The sequence below is a fragment of the Danio rerio genome, chromosome 10 (assembly GCF_052040795.2).
Source record: "Danio rerio strain M-AB ecotype USA chromosome 10, GRCz13ab, whole genome shotgun sequence".
NCBI classification, from domain to species: domain Eukaryota; kingdom Metazoa; phylum Chordata; class Actinopteri; order Cypriniformes; family Danionidae; genus Danio; species Danio rerio.
Window position 1 is genome coordinate 28,314,766 of NC_141030.1, and position 16,855 is coordinate 28,331,620.

Below are 16,855 nucleotides of genomic sequence, written 5' to 3' on the forward strand. Positions count from 1 at the left end.
TTTTGTTAGGTTAAATGTAAATTGACCCATTATTATGTAATATTTAATACATTTTTATGAGCTATACTGTATCTACTCATGGCACGCATACAGGAACTCCTAAGTCTTGCATAAAGTAAAACAAAGGTCAAGTGGAAACTAGTAATCACAGGAGTCTTATGACTTGTGACGTGGAAAAAAATACTATCACGATTTCCCTCCTGTTATGTGATCAAATGCATGGGCTGGATCAATCGATGTCAGAATAATGTGTAATAACTAATTTAGTTTCCTGGACAAGTTCACCAGCAAACTCAATATTCAAGACTTTAACCATCATAATGTAAAATGTATAAGATATTTGAAGACATGTAAGATTTTTTTTGCAAGAAAAGGACACATTATATATGTCAGCAGGACCAAACTTTGTCTTTTTTTTTTTTTTACAAAGTTTACCAAGTTGTTTTTTTTAGTCATTCTGGAAAGTCCTTTACCGACACGTGACATCCACTGCTAACCACACAATTCAGAGTAAAAGGAAACCACAAAGAAAGTCTAGGAAAAAAAAGAGTTTTATTTTATTATGATGTTAAAACGCACCAGACAACCATAAACCTACCATATTGTTTTGTACATTTTATAAAATATAATGGAAACAAATGAGAGTACCGCAGACTCTGGGGGCTGGATCTAAACATTGTATACATGCAAAATTCATGGTTCTGACCTTAACCCTTTAACTGCCTGCTCTACCAAATGGTTGACCATGTTTTGACTGTTTTAAATAATGACTGTTAAATTCATTTAAATAATGGTTTATACTACACAACATAATTGGTTTACAAAAAAAATCTTACAAACACTACACTTGACATAGGTTTTATTGCATGTTAAATCCTCAAAATATAAAGATGATTTAGTATTCAAAAATGTTTTATTTTGATTATGTTTTTAAATAAAGTCTTACACTTCATTTTTTCAGATTTTTCACAGTATATGTATTCATTCCGGTACTTTCACCATAAACCAACATATCTACCATTTGGAGGAGGTTGATATTTTAGAAATTATAGGATGTGTTGAATAGTGACATTAGAAGTTAGAAAATGCAATCCAATTTTTTTTTTCTTGGTGGGGTAGTAAAAGGGTTAATATCAGCAAAATTGCACAACAGTGTAATATTGGTTACACTAAAGTCACTTTGGAGTTGGCAAAGCAGCTCTATCAGTTCCTATAGAGAAGTTTGCAAGGTAACAGGGAAAAATAAAAACTGGATCAGCTACAGTACAAAGAGCAAACATCTAATTTACCCATTTTCGAAGGGTATGTACAGTATTTGACAGACGTTTAAAGAAAAAGTCAGTTAAGCTACTTTCACACTACTTTCATGATTAAAAAAACAGTATAGTAAACTTTGCAGACCCACACTTTCACAGTTCATCTACTGGTGTATGTTAAAAAAATTATTTCAATATTCATTTTTCAACATTGTCATGATGCTTAATGTTAAGATCTAACTACTTCTAAAAACAAAAAACTAAAGGGTATTATTTATTTCATTCATTCAAATACATGTGACAAGCAGTCCAGTCCTCAATAGTCAAATCAAAATGATTTCTTCTAATTCGTAGCACCAAACCACACGTCTGGTGGTTTGAATCTCTTGTAGAGGAAATTGTTTCACACACAAACATCCTTAGGTTGCATTTCTTTCGATATGCAAATTACTGCCAACCCAGTGAAGGGTGCAGACCTGGTTGCAGAGGGAAGCTTGAGCCAGCTGCTGCTGGGTAGTTTGGGAATCCATTTGGCTGAGCGTAACTGTCCAGTGCTGATGCTGAGTGAGCCTGAAATGACAACCAAAACAAGCATTAGCATTTGAATGGAGTAGTGCAATCATAATAGCATGTGTTCTTTTATTACAGAGCCACAGCCCCAGAGGGATAAATGTAGGGCTGGGCGATTTTGCAAAAAAAAAATTAAATTACCACAATATTATGATTCGTATCATTATTGAATATTTTTAACAATCCATTTAGGTATATTATGATTTTTACCACTTTATTTTAATTTACCAACATTACTAAGGCAAATAGTTTTAATAGTCAAAACCAAAAATATTTAAACAATATCTGATCTCTTTATCATAAAATAACATAAGTGTTAAAGAGACTCTTAAACCTGATGAATAAAATGTTACAAAGTGTGTGTAATGGTAAAGTTAGATCAACATCTGTAAGGTGTCAATAATAATGATACAGTAAACCTCAAACTCTGTAAACAAAACAAATTATGGCTATCAAATCTGAGTTTAAGGAAACAACCATCATTATTCAAATTCATACTGCAACAATACAAGTTGTGAAGTTGAATGAATATATTACTTCCTATGCTAAATCCTTCAGATGGGGTGCTAGTGGTTGGGATGCACAAGAAAAGAAACCAAAAAGCTACTCTCTCCTTTTTATTTACAATCTCCTCATTGCTGCTATACAAAACTCATATTCGCATTTGTTGTTTTTCTGACCTGAAGTGACAAGCAAAAGCGTGTAGTTTTCTTCACAATTTTATATGCACTTTGCACTAACACCCCCCTGGCATCTCTCGTAACTAGGTGACCATCAACCATTTTCTCAGAGGATGAAATGCGTTGTGCAAGTTGCTCGCATTCATTGGAAATTACAAACTTGCACACTAAGCTTTATGGCATTCCTTCCAAGGAGCACGCTCATCAACCACATTTTATTAAAACTATAGCCTTCATACTGAACTTTTTTTTCAAAGTTATTGACAATGGTGATCAGTGAAAAAATACTGATATCGATTTTATTGCCCAGCTCTAGATGAATAGATGGAATTCATTTTTGTCTAATAATAGAGACAATTGTCTGCTACCTGCAAAAGAGCAGACTGCATGGCAGAGTTGTGTAGACCAGAGAGGGCAGCAGGAGACGCAGCGCTGGAGAAGCCGGGCATCCCTGGAGGAAAAGACAGCAATCCTGGGAAACCTGCTCCTCCAGGGGGCTGAAGACTTCCAGTGAGCCTGAGTAACATAATAGAGATGGCTATTAACAGTGTACAATTCTGTTTCGTTTTTTCTCCAATTTACATTGATTTGAGAAGTGAATATTATTTATAGAATAATATACAAAAACATATATAATATTTGTACTGGAAAAGAAGATAGAATTATGGTTCTACTGATAATTTTTCAGTGTAGTGAGCATTTGCTCTGTGGTTTGTTAGAGAAAGTTGCTGTTGGTTTTGTGGTCATTCTAGTAAAGTCCTTTAGTGATGTGACATTCACTGCCTACCAAACTATTTAGAATAATAGCAAACAAAAACTTCTTAAAAGACAACTTAATTTCATTACGATGTCAAAACATACTAGACTACCAAAAACTACCATATTCTTTTATACATTTTATAACATAATGGAAACACATGTGCGCATCACAGACTCTCTTGGTAAAGAATGCAAAATTTACGGTTCTGACGTTAATATCAGCAAAATTGCACAACAGGCTTTCAGTGAGCCCAAATAACGCATTAAGGAGCAATATGGAAGGCTATTAACAGTGTGCAACTCTAGCTGTTATCTTATGTTAACAAAAAGATAGCATTTGCCAAGGAGCTCATAGTTTCACAACCGGTTACTAAATTCAAAGGGAACTGAGGGATCATACTAGAATCAGTATCTAGACTTATAATAATCAGCAATATGACCATAAAATACTCTTGTAGTTTTAATTTACTTTGACAGTTTTACCATACCTTTAGGGAAGGCAGGTCACTCTGATAATATGAAACACTGAAAAGTAGACCTTGGACTTTGCAGAGAGCATAAAAAGGGATAGTTCACCCAAAACTGACAAGTCTGTCATTATTTACTTAATCTTCAGTTGTGTCAAACCTGTTTAAGTTTTATTTTCCTGTTGATAAATATAATAAAATATTGTAAAAAAAAAGAAAATGTTAAAAACCTGTAACAATTGACTTGCATTAATGAAAATTTTTTTTTATAAAAGTCAAAAGTTAGTTTCAAAATATCTATTTGTGTGTTCAACAGGATACTATACTGTATACTACCTTACTGTACAGGGTGACAGATCCTAAACCTATTCTCTGGCTTTCTGATCGCTGCTTACATTGTCATTCTAAAGAATCATTATAACGAAGATGGAACTACAAAACTGACTCTGTGTAATTGTTTCCAATACATTTTTCTATTAACATGCTGCTTAGCTTACAGTGTAATATTCCAATGACCACAAAAAATACTTAACACATGTAGTGGATATAATAGTCCATTTGTGAATGGATTGAACACGACAACTACTATCCCGCAGAGTTTAATGGCAAGCGAAAATGAATATAGGAGCAAAGAGTCTAAAATAGGGATGGGCAAACTCCTGCAGAGTTCTGTTCCAGAACAAATCAAGCACACCTGAACAAGCTAATCCCAGTCTTCGTGATCACCAGAAATCATAGGCAGTTGTGTTTTATTAGGGTTGAAGCTAAACTCTGCAGGACACCAGCACCCCAAGTTTGCCCAACCCTGATCCAAAGTAAAACTATGATGGAATGGTGTAGTGCAGGGGTGCTAAAACTCGATCCTGGAGGGCCGGTGTCCTGCATAGTTTAGCTCCAACCTTCATCCAAACATCTGCTTGGATGTTTTTTAGAATACCTAGAAAAATCTTTATTAGCTGATTTAGGTGTGTCAACTTGGAGTTGAAACTAAACGCTACAGGACAGGCCCTTTAGGACAAGGTTTGGGTACCCCTGGTATAATCAACCTTCTCTACGCATTACAACCACATTAAACATGCTATGTAATTAGGCCGAAGAAGAAAAAACATACCCAGGCTGTCCAACCAGAGCAGGGTTGAAGTTAGAGCTAAACGCAGAAGCAAATCCTGGAAGCACAGGAGAAGAGGAAGGGACTCCTGCTGCGGCAGCTGCTGCGACAGCTGCCTGGAGAGGTGCGACAGTGGCTACTGAGGAAGAGGCTCCTGGAATGCCCATTAAAGATGACAGCACTGGACTTCCTGCAGCAGGGGACCCAGAGCCTCCAAATCCTGGGAAGGCAGGGTTTGGTCCAGGAGGAAGACCCGGGAACACAGATGGAGCTGTTGTCAATCCAAGGCCAAAAGGGGTGTGAGAGGGAGCACTAGAGTGAGCCAGGCCAGTATATACAGATGAGACAGGAGGAGTAGGAGTAGAGGGGGTGGAAATGGAAGACTGGGCGCCAGGGAAAGGAGACGTTGCTGCAAAATGTGGAGCAGGGCTACTTCCAGACTGAGAGCCTAGAGCTGAGGGCAGGCTATGGAGACCTGCTATGCCAGCAGTGCCAGGTAAATTAGACTGTGGTGAGGGAGAACCATGGGCCATACCCACAGGTCGGGCAAGGACAGCAGAGTTAGGCATTACTAGAGAGCTAAGAGAAGGGGTGCCAGAGCGTGAGGGGCCTTTAAATGCAGAAGGGACAGGACTGTTGCTTCCACTACCTCCGCCATGCCGGGCCATGGAGCTGGTGTGCTGCTCATTAAAATAAGCTCCTGCAGGGCTACCAAAGGCGGCCTGGGAGGTGAGTCCAGGAGAGGGCTTAGGGCTACCAACACCCTGCATGCTGGGAACAGATTGTCCAGGGGCGAGAGCAGACATCCCTGAAGGTGTGTAACTACGAATAACTGAATGTGACTGCGTAGAGGGAGTGCCAGGGTAAAAAAGTGCTGACTGGGAGTCAGAGGAAGGTGGGTAGCCCTTTTTTGAGGGTAAACCCATTGCTCCATGAGTATTCATGGAGTCACCAGTTGCCCTGGGAGTAGGTGTGATGCCACCAGAAGGTGTTTCTGAGCGAGGCGCATTGTGGAACGGAGAAGGTGGGATGCCTGTACTTGGCCCAGGTGTACTACATGGTGTTCCAGATGGTGTATGACTTTTGATGACAGAAGGGGTGTTTCTACCAGAAGGGGGCATACTGGGAAATGGAGAGGGAACTGGTGTAGTGTGGCCACTGGAGTTAGAGGCAACTTGGGGAGAGCCAATTGGAGGTCCTTTGATAACTGAGGGAGACGGGGCAGGAGTAGGGGAAGGGGTCACAGGGTTCTGGGATGGGACCATGCCAGGGAAAACTGGAGTGATTGGTGTAGTTGGCTGAGGCTGGGAGGTGACTGGTGTTGATGGAGTGGAGCCACGAGGAGAGATAGCAGGTGTGCCAGAGATGTTGGCTGTTGGGTTTTGACTGGCAGGTCGGCTGTAACCTAAAAATAAAATAAAAACAGTCAGTCCTATCAAATAAAGACACAGAATCACATGCATCTAAGTTCATTAGTGCTGCAGTTAGATGATAGATTAGAAAGCAAATTCTCCCAATCCACAAGCTGAGCCATAGTATCACAATGCAGCAGAGCAAGCATTCATGCTTTAACTTAGTGCTTTCCCTTCTTGCCTCTAGAAGACCAACATCCTGGAGAGTTTAAACCAGCTGAAACACACTTTTCGGAAGTTTCTAGAGTCTTATAACCTTGATTAATATAGAAAGTGTATAATTAATGTTGGAGCTAAGCTCTGCAGGACAGTAGGCTTACAACAACAGATTGTCACCGCTGGTTTAAAACTGACTATTCAACACAATTCCACCCTTGTGATTAAATGAAGTAAAAATGTTGAAAACATGTATTGAAACTTACAACTGCAAGTCCATTAAGACACTTTTAAAAATTCTGAAAAATTTTTTCACACTTACATATTTTAGAAAATCTGAAATACTTAGAAAGAATGTAATTCTACAATTTTTGCTCTCTATGAATCACAGCAAGCAGAAATAACCATATTAGCTCTGTTAGTTCAGTAAGGAAAACCTGTGAAGAGTTTTAAGCATGATCATAATGCATAGTATAGATGCTGCAGGCAGATTTAGAGCATGCCGTGGTGAGGTAGCATCTACAGACAGCATAGTCATCAACAACTGTTAAAGGCAGCAAACAGCGCTAGCGACAGCAACTGCATGTTGTACCTGCCAAATTGGGAGTGGCTCGGTAGGGTGGGGGTGGCACACTGGCAGTAATGACCCCACCCACTGACACCAGACCTGCGTTGTTGTATGCACCTAATCAGCATCCGGAGAAGAGGGTAAGAACATTCTCCCTCAATTTACTTTGATATTGAACATAGACTCATTGCTGGAATATACATGGTAACAATTTATCAACACATTTTTTCCTGCACATTAGGAAGGTCAAACTACTCTTCTTATTTTCTTATCTGAAGAAAATGGGTCTTACTTGGAGCGATGGTTGCATGGGGGCGGCATGGCGGGATCGGGTATGGCACAGGTCTGTGTGGATTATATGATGAAGGGGACTGTATATAAAATAAGAGAATTATGTGTGTTTTTAAATGGCATTAAAAAACCTGTTAAATTCATTTGAAATGTATTTTAGTTGGTCAAAAAAGAAAAAAAAAAAAAACACACCGGTTTGCTTGATCCTCCAATGATGCGTAAAGCAATACCCTTTCCATCGAGGTTTACATCCTCTCCCTCCTTTTTGGCAGGAATTCCCTTAAAAGTCCCAATAAAATCCACAATGAATTCAAAAGATTTACATCTGGCAATATGTATTTAAACATTTATATAGTAAATCAGCTCACAGGGAATGTTCCTGTAACCTGGCTGGGTTTGCCCTTAGGATAAGGGTTCCCTGGGATCATCCCGCAGGATGAAATCATTGCAACTGGAGCTTTACATCCCACCTTACACACCTAAAAATATTATTAAGATGTACATTTAAATATATAAATCAACATGTACTGTCTATACTTGAAATAGCTCATTAATTCTGTGTCATTCTAAACCCTGAAGTAAATCAACCCTGGGTTATCACATTTACACTGATTATAACTTGTCAAAGTTGCAGTATGTGAGTTTGGCACCCAGTGGTTGAACTAGGTATTGCATTCCTGAATCAAAACACACGCAAGTGCAGGTTGCCAGATTAAGGAACAACAGGACTGACTATCGAACTTAAAGGCTGATTTAAGGCCAACTTAAAGCAAGTCCTAAATACAAGCAATGGCACATGATAGAAGGAATATTTTCATATTAAAAGGAGTTTTTGTTCTAACCAATACCTGGAATTTATATTTTAGAAACGGTTTATTATTTCTTGCAGCTGAACAACAGAAAACAATGACAATAATCACCTCAGGTACACCTCATGTGCTTTATTCAGTGTTAAATGCTAACAATGTGAGTTTGAATGCCATTTTACATGACATGTATTGCCATGCTACTGAAAGCAGCAGCAGATAGTTCACCTCAGATCTTAAATAAGCTAAATGAAATTAAACTTTAGACCTGTGAAATAATGCAAATAAACACATATGAGTGATTCAGCATCTACATTTAATAATGTTAAAGAGGTTATATATGTATTAATTAGATCATAAAGTTGACCATTTTGTAAGTGAGTGCATATTCTGTGCTTCTGAATGGCTGTATCTAAGGGTGCTTTCACATCTGTAGTTCGCTTCATTTGGTCCATACCAAGGGTAATAAATGATACATTGTTGCATCTTCTGCCGTCCTTGGGTCGTTTTCACACCACACTGCTTGTTTTGGTCCGAACCAGTTGAAACGAACCAAAATGCAGTCATCTGACAAAATCCACATCTCTCATTGGCCAGATGTTGTTAAACATATTTCCTAAACTGCCTATTGATTGGTCAGAATTCACGAGCGGTAAAATGCCAGTGAACTCCCGCAGGTAAACAAAACCTTTTACTCCCGAGGGATGACTGCGGTGACTGACTGTATCCCTGCTTTAGACAAACTATACATTACGAAAATGAAGCGCGGCCGCGGCTGGAAAACAGTGTTTAATGCATCGCTCGTCACTTCAGGAGGTGTGAATTAATTTAGCTAAACTGCGACATGGTAATCTTGCGGAAATATTACCAACGATCCATCAGGTAATGTTTTCCCCCTCTCTCTCTCTCTGTTAGTAAAGCGCTGTCAACAAATATTTTTCCTGCATATCCCATAATGCACAGCGCATCGGCCTACGGCAGCTGAATTAGTCCAAAACGCGCAGTACTTTTTGCGGTTGGACCTGTTTTAGAAAGGATCATATTCTCACCACAAACGAACCGCTCCAGGGTTCGTTTGAAAGCGTACCGAGACCACCTCTTCAAGCAGGTCTCGGTACGCTTATTTGGTCTGCTTTTGGTGCGCACTCGAGTACGATTGCTGCATTCTCACCTGCCCAAACGAACCGTAATAAAAGGGGAAACGAACTCTAGTGCCATTCAATCGAACTAAACAAGGCAGGTGTGAAAGCACCCTAAATTTCTACTGTGTTGCGTCTGGTGCAAACAGACAAACTGCTTATCACTGCAAATCTTGTAACGTAGTGTGTTGTTGGGACACGGGGATAGAAGCTCACCTAATGCTTATGTTTGTAATATTTATATTATTTGCTAATTAATATCCGTCATGTAGAACTGAGGTCACATTTCATGGGCACATGCTTTGATGCAACCTAGGGCAAATTGTACCCATTGCAGAGCCACTTGAGCTGAGCTTCAACAAGGGGGAGCTTAAGCTCCAGCTCCTCTTTTCTTGAACTTCAGGTTAAATGAACCAAAACAAAAACAGGCGTTCCAACACGTAACACACATTTTCAAAGCAGAATATCTGACTAGCATTGTTTTTCAGATAAATAAGTATGTCGCTTAGCATGTTTCCTAAATATTTGCAAACATTTTGTGGTGTTTTTATTCTTTAGAAGAGTCAACAACTCACATACAGCAAATTTAACAATTTACCCCGAGATATTCATGCTTGCGTGTTTCACACTGTACAACCCTAAACCTTTTGTTAATAATACTTAGTATTAATACTAAATAATAATTAGTAATATTTGCTACTATATGCTGCAAACTTTCACTAGAATTGCTTTTTTTTCTCACCATTTACTCTGTCCTTCAGACACTGAAATGATTTTATACAACACACTGCAAATATTTTCACCTTTAAGGTAAGGCTTAACTCCACAATAGCATCAGGGCAGGGTTTCATAAAAACAGGGTTAAAACTGTGTTCAAAATAACAATAACCCAGGGTTAAGCCCAGCGTGAATGGCCCTTTTCGTTCAATATAGTCAGGAATTTGCTCAGTTTTTAAATCCCCAATGAACAACAAAGTTCCACCTGTTCTAGGATTCTTCTTGCACGTTTCTTCTCAGAGAGATGAATACGGAATGCATCTTCCACAGGACGGTAGTTTTGGGCATCAGAAATATTTCTGTATAGTATAAAAAGCAGGATTATGTTTAACCTGTTGAATATTTCCTGTTGTGTAGAGTGCATATGCAATAGAGCATGACTTACAAAGCTATGAGTTCCAATACTATAATTCTGTCCTTTGAAAATGTGAAGCAATTAAGGATGTTTGCAACCTTTGTCGTTGGAATTGCAACCATTTTCTGCAAGAAAAAAAATTCATGCAAGTAAGATATGTTTCTTATCTCATCTAACAAGATTGGGAATGAAAGTAACAAAAAACGAGCAGAATTCTTACATGTTGCAAGGCTTTGACTGCTTTTATTTGGGGCTCTGCCCAGGAGAAGTACTTCAAAATGTCTATGACCTGAAGAAGCACATTAAATGGGTAAACACATGCAAAACACTGCAGAATTAGTTACACAATTTCAACACACCTGTTCACTGGAGAAATACCCATGAACCTGCTCGATAGCTTTGATCCGTTGATCTGTCAAAACACACTTAAACACAAAGAACAATATAGCATTATCCTCTTACCTTGAACACAAATTCAATAATATTGTCTGATCACCACTGCCTCCTTCCAGATCACATCGACATGTATATATTCTTTATTTCTCACAGACATTTATGTAAACATGCATACCTACACAACACAAAATATGCTGCAAATATATTTACCTTTCTGATTTCGTCCAAGACGATGTCAAATGATTTCTTGTCCATCTTCTCTGCCGATGCTCTGATCTCTGTATTGATTGCCAATCTATCCTACAGCATTTCAAAGACTAACCTTCATTTACCTGCTGGAGGGAAACTAATTATAACTGTTAGAATGATTCACAGCACCGAGGTTTAAATTCAGATTTTTTAGCATATAGTCTATCCTTCTAGTGTCTCCAAAATCATTTCGTAGAGGTGCAGCAGGTACAACGGAAGGCTGGTGGTCTCTTTAAATGAAGGCTGGCATCATTGCCGTGAGGAACAACAATAGCCCAGTGCTAAATCCACATACTGGCCGAATGCATCATTCTTTACATATACGCACGTCTGTTATCATGTTTGTACATGTACAGTTTTCGCCGAAGTGACTGACGACCATAGTTCGCGCGCTATTGTTGTTTATTTGGATATTTCGACGCTGTTTGATGGGGTTTAGCAGAGATGCTAAAGCTTGCAGTTCGTCTGCGACCGTCTTTGTCAGGACCCCGACTAGAAAGAGTCTACTTGATAATACGCCTTAGGAAAATGTTTTATTTTCAGTGTATTGGTTGTTTGTAAATTGTTCGTTTGCTATCATTCATATAGTAATTGTACATATAATAATAGTGATGGTTGTTTGTGAAAAGAATGTACAAATTAGATATTTGCTAAAAGGTTTGTAATAAGAAATGTTAATTAAATTGATGTTATTAATTTGATTTCAGAAGTAATATTTATAAAAAGCAAATTAAAAACAATTAAGTGGCTTCACAGAGTGAAGTCTTGAATGAGTCGCCTTATTTTTCAGACAGGCGCATTATTAGACACCTAGGCGGAAGTAATAGTTCATGTATACTATGCTATAGTTCTGTTATTCATCTTTCTTTTATATTTAAAGAAAAAATGGACCGATTTATGTGGACAAATGGTCTCCTGGAGATGAACGAAACTCTAGTAATTCAACAAAGAGGAGTAAGACTTTACGACGGGGAAGACAAGGTATATTGCTCGTAACATTAACGTTAGTTGGTCATTGTGTATTCAGCTGAAAGTTAGGAAATGACAACCATGTGAAACACCGGGATGAAAATGAGATTTACACTTGAAAACAAATATATTTTAGAACATGTTGCTTTGCTATTGCGTATTAGCTTGTTGCCATGATACTGAAAGACTCGTGTTAAGATGATAAGATTTGTGTTTACTAGATTTCAAGTTTTCTAATTCACTGTTTCCCACTGACAGGCTAAACTTGATGTTGGAGGAGTTGTATTAAGCACCCATCGCCTTCTCTGGAGAGATCAGAAAAATCATGTAATGTCCTTTTCATATCATTTTATAATCTCCTTTTAAATAGAATCATAAACAGTATTTACAATTCAATTGTTTATGTCAAACTTTTTTATTCTTCTCTTTAATGAGAGTATGGGGTATTTGCTTACACTTTTGACATCTCTTGTTGTTTTGCAGGAATGCTGTATTTGCATCCCCTTGTCACAGGTCATATTCTTTGAGGAGCAAGCTGCAGGCATTGGAAAGAGGTGACTGTTATTACTGTTATACCAGCAATATTTCAACCATTAATCAGTTATAAATGTTTGCTGTGAATGTATCAGTGCACTGAAGGACTTTTGCAATTGAGACAGCCCTTAAATTGGCTCTGTCTGACTACTGAACAAGGTACCTGATTGAGATAATAATAATATATATTTTTTGTATTGCCCTTTTTGTCTACATACATGCAACTCAAAGCGCTTCACAAACAACAAACAAACAAGCATTGTAAAATAAACCCAAATAAAGCAAAAGAAACAACAAAAATATACTCAGAAAAAAACACACGTTCACACATATCTACACAATCACACACACACAATAGTCCTTACATATGCATATACATGCACACTGTACATGCATACACCTACACAATATACATACAGTATATACATAAAATGCATGCTCTTTACATACTACTGTTATATCCTTATGCAATTTTATTAGTCACGCTTTTTAAAAAACATGAATGCTTGGGGAATCATTTGGTAGACAGATCCAAATTTTTGGAGCATAGTGACTAAAAGAGGTGCTGGCTGATTTCGTGTGACATTCTAAAAGTCCAGCGCTAGAAGGGCATAGCAAACGGTTTGGATTGTATCTCGATAAGCGATCAGAAATGTAAGAAGGTGTCAGGTTGTGTAGTGCCTTATAAACTAATAGAGATACACCCTTTGATTGTAACAAGCTATTAAGGTTACAGGTAAAGTACAACAGCTGCCGTTTTATCTTTTCACACCGTTCTGGTCATTTCCTCTTTCCTCTAGCATCAACAAAGGATTTTCACCATAATGCTTCTACTTAAAATACATTCTTTTTTCCAGACTTTTCTGTGTAAATCCTAGAAATAGTGGTGCAATAAAATTCCAACAGATCTGCAGTTTCTGAAATATTCAAACCAGCCCATATGACACAACATACATGACATGTCCAAAGTATGTTAAATCACTTTTTCTTTCTCATTTTAAAGTTTTTAAAGATCATCTCTTGACCACACATTAGGCATGGGCCGGTATAAGATTCTGACAGTATGATAACCTTAGGTAAAAATATCACTGTGTTGTGATTACTGCTCTAAAGTATAGTCTTTTTAAATCTCTGGGTAAAATTTTGGAACGGTAAACATGTCAGGCTAAATAACACAAATGAATAATTGACTTCTGCATTCTTCATTAGTTTCAAAACAGTGATTTCATTACAATTTAAAACTTTATGTTTGCATATCTTTTACTTTGAAAATGGTTATCAACCCATGCCTACCACACTTAGATACCTAAATGCTTGAAGTTGCCGTCATGTGATTGGCTGATATAATATTTTTATTAACCTTATGAATCTGTCAGTTAGAGCACACCCTGTTTATTAATCTAAATATAAGTAATATAATATAAATATAATATATATTAATATAAATATTTTTTCAAAATCATTCAGTGCCAAGATTGTCATTCACCTGCATCCAGCCCCTGAAAACAAGGAACCAGGCCCTTACCAGCACAGCAAATACTCTTACATAAAGCTGTCCTTCAAGGAACATGGACAGATTGAGGTCAGTAATTGAAGGAGTGATGTCACAAAAATATTTCAGCTGAGATGATGCATAGATTAATAAAGCTTTCGTGTGCATGGAACTTATTACGCCTCTAAATCTGGCTTAATGCAGTTTACGGCATAAGCAGTAGACTGTCATGGCATTTAGATTGAAACAGAGCTGCTGAGATGTTAGGTGTACAAGTAAAGTAACTTGTGATGTGTTTGATGTAGTTTTACAGACGTTTAACAGAAGAGATGACTCAGAAACGATGGGAAAATACACCCGTCTCACAGCCCATCCCCACTGGAACAGGACCCAAGGTCAGCCTGGACTGAGACTCTGAATGATAAACAAACTGTTAATTTCATTTATTTTTATCATTTTTATTATTATTATTATTATTATTAATATGAAAACAATAACTTTAATTAAATATTTTGTTGTTTATGTTTGTGATGATTAGGTATGGATTTCTTTACAAACAATTTTTTAAAATCAGTCATTATTTTAGTTCATATTTTGTTTTTTTATTTTATTTTTAATATCATTATTTTAGCAAAAACTCATTTTATTATTAGTATAATAATATTTTGTGCATCATTTTGGATACATTTTTGCTTTTGTTTTACATTTCTGCTTAGCTTAATTAAAAATTAGTTTATATAAATTAATTTGTAGCCCGTTTGTGTTAGTTTATTAACTTATAATTATAATAAATTTTATTATTTAAAAATGATTTGATAGTTTTAGCTTTTATTAAAAAAAAAATCTACATTTTTTATTTTTATAATTGAATGATGTTCTTTAATTTGTCATTCATACTCATGACAGCAGTCATCTACCTAAATAAATAATGTTTCTAAATATAATGAATGTTCACAAGTAACCCACTAATCCTGTTTTGAAGAGTAAAGATGCAGTGTGCATTGCTCCCTCATGGTGGCACTGTAATATTGTAGATTTCATATGTGACAGTGTAATTGTTGACAAATCTGTTATTTATATATAATTTCACTTTGACAATATTGGTGTATCATGGGTTGGTTTATGATAAACAACTTGCATGGCTGTTGTTTAAAGATTGTGTGTTGTAAAGAACAGGCCATGAAATAGTAACCCCAGGGCAAACCCTTTCCTTCCTGTTCCTTTGTTAGTTGTTTGCATGTTTTTGAGTTATTGTTTGTGCGTATTTAACAAAGCGTGTTGTGCGTGCCTAACTTTATTTTTTCTCTCTCCTTCTTTCTGTGGTTGTAGGCAGGAAGGACACGTGCAGTGGGGATTGTGGGTATTGAGCGGAAGTTAGAGGAGAAAAGAAAAGAGACAGATAAAAACATATCTGAGGTAAGAAACAGACTGACAGGTAGTCATATCTGACCTACAGAGATAATCAGGAATCAGTAGGCGCCGTGGCCCCCTTTTAAGAGGGCCACCTGATGATGAAAGCAAGCCGGGACCCTGTTTTTAAAACCCGGTGACCTCATAGTTCTGATTAGCTTTCTGGCACAGTTATAATGGAAGATAAAAAGAGAGAGCACAGTGGTGGGATATCCTGAATACACCCAGTCATTTACAGGTGATTTCAGCCCTCGATAAAAGAGGGTTTTAGGGATAATCTCTTTCTTTTTTTTTCCAAGTTCTAAATCTCTCTTTTTCTTCTAGGCGTTTGAGGATCTCAGTAAACTAATGGAAAAGGTAGGTCGGTGGGTGAGCTGTGCAGAATTCTGCCATGGTCATGTTATCAGTCTGATTTCAGTGACACATTATCTTCCCTTACAGGCCAAAGAGATGGTGGAGCTCTCCAGGTCCATTGCCAACAAAATCAAAGACAAACAGGGTGATATTACTGAAGATGAGGTGAGCTTGAAGACTGGGACATGCTTGATGATCTGAAGCATTCATTCTTCACTGAGACAGAAGAGCAAAACTTAAATAATAAGACAATTATTGATCATAAATTGATACAGTTTTTTTTTACATTTAAGGGTTCTGGCAGTGAGAATTTTTATCATAATTTTCAGCAAAAAAAACTTTTCATGCGTTTTAACAATTAATTTAAATGAAAAAATGAGAACATGTAATAAAAAATAAAATAAAAATCATTATCGTTTCTTTGTAAACTACAAAAATGCAAATATGTTGAATTTAGCCGCACACGTAACTACTAAAACCACAATAGCACTTGACAGGTCACAGTATTTCTTTTTTTAAAGTGACATCATCACCTAATGACATGGAATCCGTAATGTAGTATTTATAGTAATTTTCACAGATCTATGTGGAAAGGGGTCATACTTTTTTAAATATCGAATGATTTCAGTGCAACTTTGCCATTTGAACTTTTGCCAACTTTACCAAGGCTGCATTTATTTAATCTGAAACATTGTTAAAAATTATTAGAATTGTCTGCTCCATTAGCCTAATGGTTAGTGCATTGTCATGGCGAGTTTAATTCTCAGCTAGAGGTCCTTCGCCAATCCTTCTCCATCCCTGCTCCCCCCAATTTATTGTCTGCAAAATCTCCACTGTCCTGTACAATAAAGGTGAAAACGCCTAAAAAATAGTTATGATAAAAATTAGAATTTTATTATTCAATCAATATATTTTATTATATATCCATATATTTCATTAAATTATGTTTCTGTGATTGCAAGTTACATTTTTAGAAGACACAATACCATTCTCAAAGTAACATTCCTTGTTATGAACATTGAAAACAATTGAGCTGCTTAATGTTTTGTGATGCACATTTTAAGAAGAACAGAGTTCAGAAGTAACACAAAAAACTTTATCACATTT

General features: G+C 37.0%; 2 protein-coding genes across 6 annotated transcripts in view; one reads left to right on the forward strand and one right to left on the reverse strand.

The window, feature by feature from the left end:
• Positions 1-16,855, forward strand: part of vps36 (vacuolar protein sorting 36 homolog) — a 35,881-nt gene that overhangs the window by 7,153 nt on the left and 11,873 nt on the right. The window contains exons 1-9 of one of the 4 annotated variants that reach the window (XM_087268873.1): positions 10,204-10,654; positions 11,870-11,970; positions 12,217-12,285; positions 12,442-12,512; positions 13,960-14,074; positions 14,290-14,379; positions 15,314-15,400; positions 15,719-15,751; positions 15,836-15,913. In XM_087268873.1, coding sequence (XP_087124999.1) covers positions 10,651-10,654; positions 11,870-11,970; positions 12,217-12,285; positions 12,442-12,512; positions 13,960-14,074; positions 14,290-14,379; positions 15,314-15,400; positions 15,719-15,751; positions 15,836-15,913 — 648 coding nt within the window. In that variant the 5' untranslated portion in view covers positions 10,204-10,650. 4 annotated transcript variants of the gene reach the window in all.
• proser1 (proline and serine rich 1) lies at positions 534-11,471 on the reverse strand. Of its 2 annotated transcripts, XM_087270610.1 has the most exons (12): positions 10,951-11,471; positions 10,704-10,769; positions 10,565-10,633; positions 10,375-10,469; positions 10,195-10,288; positions 7,636-7,746; positions 7,460-7,546; positions 7,269-7,347; positions 7,001-7,093; positions 4,844-6,245; positions 2,875-3,022; positions 534-1,826 (listed from the first exon to the last, which is right to left on the reverse strand). In XM_087270610.1, the coding sequence occupies exons 1-12, from the start codon at positions 10,993-10,995 to the stop codon at positions 1,704-1,706; spliced, it is 2,412 nt and encodes an 803-aa protein (XP_087126736.1). In that variant the 5' UTR covers positions 10,996-11,471; the 3' UTR covers positions 534-1,703. The 2 variants fall into 2 exon arrangements, with proteins under 2 accessions (XP_087126736.1, XP_087126737.1); XM_087270611.1 differs by lacking the exon at positions 7,001-7,093.